At 35.4% G+C, this 13,372-nt stretch overlaps 1 protein-coding gene across 1 annotated transcript in view; it reads right to left on the bottom strand.

The window, feature by feature from the left end:
- The window catches only part of LOC104032468 (adhesion G protein-coupled receptor A3), a 285,114-nt gene that overhangs the window by 240,339 nt on the left and 31,403 nt on the right, over positions 1-13,372 (bottom strand). The window contains exon 2 of the mRNA XM_075717669.1: positions 1,704-1,775. Coding sequence (XP_075573784.1) covers positions 1,704-1,775 — 72 coding nt within the window. The remainder of the gene's footprint in view (positions 1-1,703; positions 1,776-13,372) is intronic.

Below are 13,372 nucleotides of genomic sequence, written 5' to 3'. Positions count from 1 at the left end.
GCATCTGAATCTGATAAGAATGTCATCACCTGAATTCTAGTCTTTGCTTCAAGGACCACTTACGGAATTTGTATTAACATCATCGCCAACTAGCACCATGTACAGAGGAGATGATACTCACTGATTTTATCTGTAACGTTACAAAAAAATCAATACAATAAAATTAAGAAGGTTTAGATGGTGATGTTACTTGAGGCTACACACTGGTCTCAATACTGTTTGCAATGTCTCTTCAGGTTGAAGTATTTCTCTAACTAGATAACTAATAAAGTTTTAAAAAGTACATGCTCAGTATTCATTCCCCAATGTAAATTAAACCTAAAAAAAAAAAAACCAACCCACACCCAGGTGAAATGTTTTCCTCTGTTTCTAAGCACTAATGCTTTACTTGCAGTACATCAGAATTTAATTTACTAATTTCCTTTCTTGCAATAAATTTGTAGTCCTATCCCCTAAATTGTTTTGTCTAAAATATTTGTAAACTTCTTTATAAACCTCATCATTGTTACACCTAAGATTAAACCAGTTGGTAAATTCTTCATTCCATACCATTTAATATTGCCAGTAATAAAAGAAGTATTTGTTACATCTATAACTATATGCAGAGAAAATTTAGTATTGCTTTACATAACTGTTCAAACAGTGGATTCCTCCAGACCTTGAAATACACTGTTTATTTTTAAATAACAGTTAGAATATTCAAATATCTCAGTATCATATACTTACACACCCTATTACACAACCATAAACAGCATGCACATCACACACATATATAACAAAATATTAGCTAAAGCTGATTTTAGTATGTAATTTTTTTGCATATGGAAACATTCAGACAACATAGAACACATTCATGCATTCACGAATGTAGCAACTACTTTAAATCAACAGCTCTACATAATGAATGTATTCTTACAAAGCAATATAAAAATAATTTAGCTTAAGCTGCAGGAGATGTTTTAAAATAGGCATGACATAATTACTCATTTTAGCTGCACTGGCAAAGTAAGTTTCCCATAGATACAAAAAAAAAAAATAGCCTTTTAGACTTGCTCACATGATTATTCTCAAATGAGTGACCTATATATACAGAAAGCAGTGTTATTGCAGTATAGTTGTTACTGCTCATTTACTCCAACAAAGTTTCAGAATGTTTTCTTCCTAACTCATTAGTTGCTCTTGAGCAGATCGTATGGAAACCTCGCTCCTCTTCCCTCCAAATATTGATGAGAAATACACAATCATGGAGCTTTATCAATGTCATCATCTGCTCTAGTAACAAGTGTTGTCCAATTTTGTTAGAATATAATTAAAATATAGAACCAAATTGAAATTACAATAGAATTAAAATGGAAGTATTGGGGACCAATGAGTTAAATAACCCAAACTATTTGTCAGGTACCGTAGCGTTACCATTATATATACCAGTCTTCACTGTGATAGTATTCATAGTGTAGTACAAGTCTTTGACTGGATGTTTATTTTAGTTCCAAACTGATGGCAATGCTTTCCTGTATTTTCCACATCCATCCCCATTCGCTCATTTTTATGCTGTTTCTTAACCTGATGACTGCCTGTCAGTTGCACAATTACTGTGCAATACAGTTCTGAACATCTCAACTTCATTATCTGATGTTTGGTTTTAGATTTAAAATACAAAGACTTTTTAACTGAAGGTGGAATGAGGCTGATCAGTTACTCACAATCTCTCCAGGGATCTCAGTCCGAAGAAAGAGCCATTCTTCAACCATAAGATCTTGTTGTTACTCAGAATCCTACAAGAAGTCAGGAAAGTATCTGGTTAATAGAACATGATAATTCCACTGATTAAAAACATGTAATTATAGTAAACGACTGCTCTGTAAAACACTAATCACAAAATTCTCTGCTTCATTTGCATTTTACCATCATAGCAGTAAATAAAGATTACCATTTCCTAAAGTGCATAGTTTCTTCTTTATTAAATAAAAGCACATTCAAGAAATACGTCAACAAAGGAATTTTGGATTCAATTTGAAAATTACAACACTGATAAATGCCTACATTTCACTAGTAGACTCTAAATTACCACCAGCAAAGGTACTTGTTGGGCTTCCCAGTTAGCAAAAAGGCTGATGAAGCAAGGGATATGTTAAAAACTGTTCCACTAGGTTAGAGGACAATACAGTCGCTTTGCAGTGACTGTTACAGCAGGGATGTACAAAGAATGATATCATCAATGGCTGATAAATACAAAGTACTTAATTTTCTGCAGGAGACACAAACAAAAAACCCACCTCTTTACCACAAAAACAGGCTAGTCCAAAAATGTGTTCCTGTTGCAACCTCAGCATAGCAGAAATTCAGCAATTAAGCTATGCCTGGCCCATCAAGTACCACCACCATCAAGCACACGTGCAAATTGGCCTTGCATGCAAGCTATTGAACAAGTTGTCTATTCTTGCTCTTCTTGTTAAAATACTGTTGATGTCACAAGTGGCTCTTTCTAGTTTAGTGACTTTTCATGGCTATGTTTTCCCAGCTATTTCAGAAGCAATACAATATGAACATGCACTCATTCTGAAGATGTTGCCACTTAAAAACCTTACAATACACAAATGTAATTTGTTTTAGAAGCTCAAGAAATCTTTTTTTTTAAAACAGATCTAATGATTATGCAATGTGCAGAAGAAACGTTTCTCTGAAAAAATCTAATTCCAACTGCTTGAGAAATGAGTCTTTTAATGTAATGTTTAGAATAAATTATATTTCTCTAGCGCACAAAATTCCATTTCAAAATAAGAGACATAGCTTGCAATAAAGATAGAAGTAAAACAAATTTTTAAAAGAAATTTTATGCTCTTAACTAGCAAGTTTGAGACTTCATGAATCAACTTTTTACTTTTGTAAAGTTTTAAAACAGTATGTTACACAAGACGATCTTCTCTTGCCTCGCTCTTAGCATTTCCCATCGTAAATGAACAGTAAGTGTTTTGACCCAGCATATACCTATTACATAAAATCTCAAGTCTAGGTGCAAAAGCCAACATATAACACTGACTCATAGTGAAGCAGAAAATAATTATTAATGTAGGAAATTTAAAATACTGTAATGTCAGTAAGATTTGGAGATTTTTGGAAGTTATTTCTAAAATTCATCAATAAACACGTGTAAATATATTTTGATGAGATCTGATGGCCCACCGTCAGAGAACACGGACAACAGAGCAGCTCAGTTCGGACCTGTACGTTATTACGCTCTGTTGTTACTGTATACACTTGTGCAGCAACATTACTCCTCACCCAGAACTGATTAGTATAACCCACAAGTGGCAATTTGGGATCAGTCATGAACACTTAAACCGAGGCATCTGAAAGCTTACAGAGGCCTATGTTTATGACAAAAATTAAATATGTTCCAATATACGCACAGTCTATTGCCATCAACTAAGAAACTCCACATCTCACAAGATCTTTCTTCTATTTCTCAGATTAAAAATCATATGTATGATATTATTTCTCTAATCTACCAACTCTTCGCTACCATCTTAGTAATATATCTCAGCAGTGACATGATGAAAGACTGCAACCTGTTTCAATTTGTCTTGTCAGATTTTCTGAACTTTTTAGGTGCCCATACAGTGACTAAATTGGAAAATCATTTTTAAATTCTGAACATCTAAACTAGAAAAATGTAAATACATATGTTCTATTATTCTGTTCTTTTATTCGCCTTCTCTTCTGAGGCTACACAGAACTTGTGTCAGTCACAAAAAAATGAAGTCCCAAAATTAAAATTGGCTGGGCTTGGAAAAATCATAAATTCCACTTCATATTGGGTCATTTGGTTATATGCTGTGTTACAGAGAGACCATCTTTGAGGTCTATTACAATGACATTAGATATAAATATTATATTTGGACTGTTTTGCATAGCCTGATTTGCAAAGATACAAGCACTCCAGAACTCTCATCTGGCTTAGATACAAGTGGTTCTGTCTTTGAAAAATTTTCATGGTGCCAATTTGTTTTTCTAGCCTTCTATTCATTCTACACAGAAAAAGAGGGCAGTCTGAACTTTGCTGGCAACTCCATGAAAATGTAGCACAAGTCAGCAGCACACGGGTCTCCTACTCTCTACCTCTGGGTCTCATTCTGTATGGCTCTAAGCGTGTAGACTGAAACCAGTATCATTAATCCACATAAAACAAACTCCTAGAAATTAAAGAGAACTCTCTAACTAATAATAAATCACAAGATTAAGCAGAACATTTAGTTCATAAATGGAACACTCAGTAAACACAGCTCACGTTCTGCAATACTGCTACCTCATTTAGTCATTTGCTTTTATTTTTCTGAAAGATAAACTGAGTCTTGAAAAATATAACACAAAATTTAAAGAAAAAAAAAAATCCGAGAAGTTAACTATGTAAATTTGAGTTTCTAAATGTAACCTTTCAAATCTTTATACCAGGCTTTCAGAGAGACTTTCACACAGAGATCAGGTTTCAAAAGTTAAGTTTCCTTCAGGACCTTCTCTTCTCTACAGTGCCAACTAAAATTCAGGTTTTATAAACAAAGTAATATGGGTATTATAATTAAAATACAGTTCTTCCTTGGTTCAGAATCACAGCTTTAGGGAATCCTAGCATTCCAATAAGGTCGGGGGGGGATGGATTTTCTCTAACAATTAATACAAGTTATCTACATTTCATTCAGCTGGTTGGTACGCTACATGGGAGGAATCCCCCTGGGTTTATTTAGCTTTAGTGATGTCCAAGAACTTGCAATGGGCTGTTATCAAGAAGGATTTGGTTTGTACTGAAGACCAATTCTATGAATACAATGAACAACTTCACTGGCAAACTTAAATAACATAATTTTTCATAGAGTAATAAATCACTTGTTAAACTTGGTGCAACTCCTAATATTCTTCCTTTCTGAGGACATTGGCGGGGGGAATGAGGCTACAAAGGAGGAAAGTTTTGGTTACAATGTTCAATATACTAACTCAGAAATAATGCTTAACTACAGATGATGAAAAATCTTTTCAAGTAATCAATGACTGGTCAAATTGTGACTCCTACTCTTGATGCTGAAATCATACTGAATAATTTTTTATATTACTTCTTCAGAAAAGTAACAGAACGGACATGAAATGTATGAAGTATGGATGAAATAGTTAGGTATCTCTTTTCCCTTGAATACAGTTACCTGCTTACAGGGAGATGTTTTTAACCAGAGACCTGCAGAAGTTTTGCAGGAAAACAGAGACATGAAGAGCATCCTTTTCTTGTACTTACAGATGCGAAGTTTTGGTGGATAAATACACAGAAAAAGGTGCTATTCATATATTTGATTTTGGATACCTTATAATTATAACTTTCAGATGTAACAGAAACCGAGTCATTTATTTTAAGAAAAGATTAAATATAGTTTGGATTTTTAAAACAAATCACCACCATGCACCCACTATGATTAAGTATTTCTCACATTTTATTTAGTCACAGCATTTTCACTTGTCTTTTTTTTTTTCTCATGTGCTAGTGAATCACAGCAATAAATATTACTACATTTTGTAACTAGGCAGCTGGTTTAAATAACTATCAGTTTCTAGCCATGTGCTAAGAATCCCACATTTCAAATATTTTATTCTGAGGACAGAAACACTAAGAAAATGAGTACACTTTATTTCAGTGAAGCTATTTTCCAAAACCAAAACCCACTTAAAGTTTTACTTTTCTTTAAAAAAAAAAGTTTCCTGGAGAAACCTTCTGAGAAGGTATTTATTTTAAAGTTCAGTTTGCAAACTTTTTTTGCACTTTCTTACCCCAAGTAACTGGAAGTTAAAATGGTGGTACTTTCAGCCCTAGCCCTCACAGGATACATCTAACTAAAACAGTCTGTGGGAGCAATCCACTAGCCAGCACCACTCTGCTGATCAGACACATTACGAACTGTTTGCCCACTTCACTGACCCTTTCACATCTTATGTCTCTGCTGCCTCTTGTCCCAAGACACTTCAGGGAACAGTTTACCCCAGGGAACATGTTCAGAAAACATTAACTCTACACAGGTTTGTCCTTCCTGGTCCTGTGAAGCCCTCCAGCATTATTCCTGCAGACTCTGAAGGGTTATCCTTCAAACACTCTCTCATGACCTACAGCAACACCTTAAAGTATGTAATCCATACGTGTAGTTTCACAATGCAAATGTGCTTCTCTGGTGGGCTGCTCAGGAAGCCTGCTATTTCATTGCCCCTACACTGGAAACAAAACAACCAACCTCACATGTACAGAAGGACCAAAATCATGTCAAGGAACATGCTACCAATGGACAAGCATAGATGGTCAATGAGCCATTGCTTCCACTCTCTCCTGGACCTCTTTCTTCAGCAATATAGACATACCTGAAAAGACGACTTGTTCTAATGGGCTACAAGCCATCTCTCTGATTTTCTTTCTGGTTCTTCCATAAAATTAAACAGGCACAAATCTTATCACAGTTTGCTTAAATGGATGCTATGATTTTTGCTTTTGTGAAACTAGGAAAAGTGCAAAAAAATGTAATCCTGTGCAACAAAGTCCCATTCAGGTTTAAAACATGCCCACTATAAAGGAATCAACTATAGTATTTAAAAAAAAAAAGTATCAAATAAAAAGCTCTCAATCATAATGCAAACAAACTTCAACTTCCTACAACCCCTCAAGCAGAGAGAAAGAATATTTTTACCATGCCTTCAAACTCTATGGACTTGGGTTCACTCAACATTAGAGAGGAAACAAATTCCACAGCTGCGGCTTCTTCGGTGAGGTGGTACTGCATCCCACCCAGTATAGCCTAAAGATTGCGAGCACACACAGCAGTGCATCCACAGAGAAAGTACATCTCAAATAACCAAATCCAGGAAAGACAAGACATTTAGATAAAGACTGCTATCTCCAAAGGCATAGTGAACACAGAAGGAAGGTTGACCCGTTACTGAAAATGTGTATTTCCTCTGATAATATTCACAGGGGAAAATAAACAAAAAACAAACCACAAACAAAAACAACCCCACCCAAACTTCATGAAAAAAACAGTAAAATGTCAACTTCCACCTCATTTTCTGCTGGGCAGCCCAGGAACTGGTTCAGACCAGACTTGACCCAGTCCTGTGTCTAGCTGATAGATAAGCTGAACAACCAATGTCTAGAAAATTAATCCCTCAACTCCTTTCTTTAAGGTCCACTCACTAGACCAGCTGAAGGTACACTGGAGTATTACAGAAGAGACCCACCAGGAGACCAACCACACCTGCTACCACTGTGCACTTTATCTTAATTCCTGTTTGGTTTTCCACTTTTCAAGTAAAAAGGTGTGACACCTCTCTTCCCTAAGGGGATACAAGAAATCCATTGTACAGTCTTTTCAAACTAAACAAAGTGTGTTGTCATTCTTAAAAGGAATCATACAAAATTCCTGTAGTATGTAATAAAACCTAGTTATTTAGCACCTCTAATTCCAGCTGGTTTTATCATTAACTTCAGTATATACCACCTCGTGTTATACCCATTCATTTGCAGCATAACTAATCCCAAGCATTAGTGAAAACAGAAAAATACTCAAAATTGACCTTCCATTATAGATAGTGTGTTACATGTGGTGAAAAACCCGAAACAGCTATAGGTAAAGAAGTAATAACTAATTATCCTTCTAATTAGAATAGTACCAGCAGAACAGATATTTCCAGATCTTGACACTATTTGATGATAGCAAAAGCAGTGATGAAACTGTAAGCACCGAGAAATTTCCTTGTAGGTAATTATTTACTTAAATGAAAGTCCTTCCAAAAGTGCAAAGAAATGCTAATACTCTGTCATACATTTAATGGAACGTAGGAGACTACTGATGTTAAGAAAACACAATACTGCTTTTGTGGAAAATCACTGTTCAATAGCCTCACTTTCAGTAATTCAAAATATAAGGAAAAACTCTTACTTTTGTTGCTTCGGTGTTCATACTGTTGACTTTTCATCAATAGTCCTCTTGGGTGATACAAGAGACTGCTACGTTACATTCAAAATAACAAAGCCAGAGAGTTCTTGCATAAATCATCACACCAACCAATTTAATTAACTAAAATCATATTCAAGATCATTTTTGTGTAAGCAACATCACAATTCAAACAATAAAGGAAAATACTATCATCACTAGCAGGACACACAACTCATCCTCTCCCTAATACTGGTTCAGTGGTATTAATGTATTAACAAAAGGATGCAGCAAGGTCACTCTCAAGTAGAAATCTTAACATGATTTCTTAACAGTGGGGGAGCTAAAGAGTTCCCAGCTTTTGAAACAAGCCCCCTCCACTACAGGGTGAAACTCATTAACTGAGCAGGACAAGAAGCAGCAGGAATCAAAGCATTACTAATAGGACTGTAAGTACTTCAGAAAAGAAATGTGGTTGTCTATTTTATGACTTCTGCCGAGCACCAGCAAATTTCTGAACTAGATGATCCTCTTAAGTAAAACATTTTTTTCCAGAAGAACTTTAAAAATATAAAGGTTATATCTATAGATCAGTGAAGACTCAAAGTATCATGCAGAATTGTATGCTCAAAGTTTAAACAATTGTAATCAATAAAGTCAACACCCAGAAAACTTATGTCATTAGTGGATGATTGTAGAAAAAGGTTTGACAAAATAAACTTTATGTAGAATAAAATTATGCAGTGCTATTTCCTGAAATCATAGAATATTGAACTGCTGAGGATATAAAAACGTGATGAATCATTACTGTTTTACTACAACACATGCATGTATTTATAACATCATTAAACTGTCTAGATAAATCTTGCTTTTAGAAGTTTTGAACTTGAGTGCAGATAACTTTTTCAATGTTATCTAAAAAAACTGACACATGATCTTTTGATAAGACAGCATTTTCATTACATCTTTTGAAAAAGAGATAATTTTACCTAAGTGAACTTTTGGACTATGCCACTATACCTACCATGTGCATGGTCTTTAGTCAAGAGATAGTTATGTGTGTTTAGCGTTCTATGACGGGTCTTACTGAGTCTAGCAGAATTATTTATATGAATTAAATTTATCATGTGCATCCGTTTTTGAAGATCAAAGATTCTATTGTCAACTTTTTTTTTGAGAAACGGAGGAATTGTTTGAAGCTCTCTCTACAATGAGAAGGAATTCCTCACATCCCAACTTTCAGTAAAACACCATTTCTAAGAGCATATGTAGGCAATTGGTGACAGCATGGGTCTGCATGCCTTGTTGTTCCTGGGTTTTCCTTTGACTCGCTGCACAGCCTTCATTCAATGAATATATATTTAAAACACATTTTTAGTGGGAAAAATAAGACTGATACAGAATATAAAAAAATAACAAGTTCTTCTTCACTGAGTCAGCTGGTGTAATATGCAAACGGATTTAATGAAGTGATTGTTTATAGGAGAATGAGCTTTTGATTTGCTTGTCATTCAATTCAGTTGACATTATGGGGAAATTACATTCTTACATTTGTTTCTCATTCAAACTTTTATACAATTCACCAATAGCTACTGTGAAAACAACACCAGGAGGAGCACAGCAACTGAGTGAACAATGCACAAGAACAATGTGCAAATTTGAGCATTCCAGTGTGCTCCGCACCAATTAGACAAGAGCTGAGAAGCATCTTCATCCTGTAGGATAGGAACTGTTACACTCATTTCAGTGGGACTAAGGAGTTCATTTAGGTTCCCCATTTCAAAATGGTTACTGCAAGTAATTTGCCATGGTAATTCATGGCAAAGTCAACAAAACAGCATACCCTTCCTTTCTCCTGGGTTTACACTCTACTGCTCAGCCAACTAATCATCAGCATCTCAATCTGGCTTGCAGCTCTCACAGGTGGGCCAAACCTGTTGTTTACATTACCTACGATACATTCAGGTGGCTTTATGCTACAAATAAATTCTGAATCCTTGTTTAAGTTCAAGAATTTTAAGAAGATTAATTAAATTTTAATAATTTCTTTGGTCAAAATTTTTTAAGAAATAATTCACCTTTCTAATTTAGATTTTATTACACCTTTCTTTCTTCTAAGTTGTTTTGGAAAAGGAGTAATTCCTGAGTCACCATTCCTTGTTTATTACACTTTTTATATTACCTTTTATTTCCTTCATAAGATCTTCTCAGCATTATTCTTATTCAGCCCACTGCTCTTCTTTTACACCCTAAAACACCTGTTCTGCTTTTCCCAGTTTTACTAATTTTGAATGTCTTTCTAAAATTGTAAAGTTTCCATATTATTTCTGAAAAACATGCTCAGAATTGTCTTCAAAATACTCATGTGTCCTAGTTACTACAACAGATAAGCAGTACCAACTGCTGAATATAAATCCAGAAAAAACAGTGAAAATTTTTCACTGTAGTAATTTATTTTGATTTCCCTCCAAATTGGTTTGTTTTTATAATGGTTATATCTTAACTTATAGGTTCTGCTGGGACTGTAATTATGTTTTGCAAAAGAGATATCTGCAGCAGTAATTTTTTTAAATGATGATGTATATCATCTGATAATTCAATAAAATACAAAACTCATTCTGGATCCTTTGGGTAATATATCTGAAAACTGAAAGTCTGAAAAAAAGACTGGTCTGACAACATAAAATAATTCCTAGCTAAATTTGAAGAGAAACTCTTTTCTCATAAGGAGACATTTTAAAGAGCTAGGTTATTAAATCTAAATTGTTTGATCTATTTTGCCTCAACCAGTCGGACTGCATGTCAGAATGCTCCTCTTAGTCCTCCATTTGGTTTCAAAGACTGGGAGGAACAGAGATTTAACTGTTAATAGGGAGTCACAAAAAAGTTTTTCTAAAGTACTTCACACAACTACTGATATATGCTCTGGCAGAATGAGATCCCAAAGTTTGAATCAGTTGGTGATTACTCATATTTAATTCAGAGAGCAAGCAACCCCCGTATAATGCATACAGGCTATCACATCAGTTTACAGTTCTTTTGGTGGTGCTGCAAGGCTTGAAATGGTTTTAAAAACTGAGATTTGGGATAGCGACCAGCTGAGGTAGAAAACACAGGGCCACAGCTAATTTACGATCTCCAAATCACCTAGATTGGAAGGGACCTCCAGAGGTCATCCAGTCCCACCTCCTGCCCAAAGCAGATCGAGTTAGGTCAGAGCACTGCTCAGAAAGGTGAAATGGTGACTCTTTTTGTAATGGAGACATTAGCCATTGTGGATTATTTTGTCCTTAAACACTATTTATGAAGTGGTTTACAAGAGGTTAAACAATCCCGGAAGAGCTCAAATTCAGAAGTTAAATCTAGACAGCACAGAGGTACTCTGCTCTATACTTGCTGCAGACACCAGACATTTATGGCAAAACCCAGGACTCTCACAACAAGTATCAGACCAAAGAATCCTAAACATGAGGATGCAGACCTTAAGCTTTACCTGAATCTCCTTCTGCTTTACCCATGTCATGGTTTAACCCCAGCCAGCAACTCAGCACCACGCAGCCGCTTGCTCACTCCCCCTACCCCGGTGGGATGGGGGAGAGAATTGGAGGAGTAAGAGTGAAAAACACTCCTGGGTTGAGATAAGAGCAGTTTAATAATTGAAATAAAGTAAAATAGTAATGATAATAATAACAATATAATAATAATAATAATATACAAAGCAAGTGATGCACAATGCAATTGCTCACCACCCGCTGACCAATACCCAGCCAGTTCCCAAGCAGCAATCACTGCCCCCCCAGCCAACTTCCCCCAGTTTCTATACCGAGCATGATGTCATATGGTATGGAATAGCCCTTTGGGCAGTTTGGGTCAACTGTCCTGGCTGTGCCCCCTCCCAGTTTTTTGTGCACCTGGCAGAGCATGGGAAGCTGAAAAGTCCTTGACTAGTATGAGCAGTACTCAGCAACAACTAAAACATCAGTGTGTTATCAGCATTCTTCTCCTACTAAATCCAAAACACAGCACTATGCCAGCTACTAGGAAGAAAATTAACTCTATCCCAGCCGAAACCAGGACAACCCAACATGGGTCCCTAACTGGACTGAGAATATTTGTACTAGGTGTTATACAGCAAAATCACCAATGTGTAGCCTACAGGTTGGATGTGTTTTATTTCTGTGACAGTGCCTTCCTTTTAAATAATTTTTTCAGGATCCATATGTCACAAGTGAGATCATGACAGCAACCTCTGTCATATCAAATCCCAGTTCTATATTGCCCACCCAAGTCAAACTGGAAAACCATTAAAACAGTAACATTTATTGCAAATAATCTGTATAGAATTCCCATTGTTTCCAGCACTAATTTAATATTATTAAATGGTTTACTTCAAAAATTCCCTATGTTAATATATTATTACTGAATATATGTACAGAAAGGAACAAACATTTCATGTCATCTTCTAGAAATAATTAAGCTTTCAGCCAGCTTTTTATTTCCAATTTGAAAATATATTAAGGTGTGCCAAATCAGTAAACAGAATTAATAATTAATTATTACAGGCAGAAGACTCAGTTCACTTACTTAAAAGTACTAATTTTGAGCCTAAGCAATGTTCTTGTGTCTTATCTCTCAGAGATTTTGCACTGGTGAAGGGCAACATGGTTACCTTAAGAAAATGGGCTAAAAGATAAGATTCTCATAAGACATTTGGGAAGGTAGTTCTCACCCCATGTAATGAAGTGAACACAGAAGCAATCATCTCCAAGTGCATCTACATCTCAGCTTCCAAGCTAAAATTGTCAATGATGGTCTTACTTGTGATTTGTCTTTTTCTAACCTTAGCCCCTCAAATGCTATCTATCAGCTCAGGTACTTAAAATTATCTTCCCAAGGCTGTGTTGTTCAATATTTTATGTTCTTTCCATTTTAGTTATAGCCACAATCTTTGAAATAAAGCTTTCAGCACAACTGTTCAAAACACTGGTATAAATAATACAAAGAAACCTAACATTTGATCCACTTTCATCATGCAACTTTTTCCTACCTTGCTTTGTCTCTGTTTCTTTCACATTAGTCAATGTTCAGCCCATTCAATCACCTTTTGTTTAATACTTGATTGTGAATATTCAGCTTTATCTCGCAGCGTGCATTTCTGCCAAATGGCTCCTAAAACATTTAGCCGTACAATACCTGTAGCTGACTGCATTGCTTTTACAATAATAAACTCTGGCAGCAATATCCACAAGGAATTCCAAAGCCTTTGTAAGGAATCATGTCCTGAAGCTATCACAGCTATGTTAAATGAAGTTCACTTATTCCTGATGGTTTCCCAATTGATTTTAGTAGTTTTAAAAGTTTTCCTAAAATAATGATGACAGAATAATTTATTCATTTTTCAGAAGTGTGTTCAGATTCTT

Source organism: Pelecanus crispus, chromosome 10 (assembly GCF_030463565.1).
Source record: "Pelecanus crispus isolate bPelCri1 chromosome 10, bPelCri1.pri, whole genome shotgun sequence".
NCBI lineage: Eukaryota > Metazoa > Chordata > Aves > Pelecaniformes > Pelecanidae > Pelecanus > Pelecanus crispus.
The sequence above is the reverse complement of the archived record's forward strand: the minus strand, read 5'-3'. Positions and strand labels throughout refer to the sequence as shown.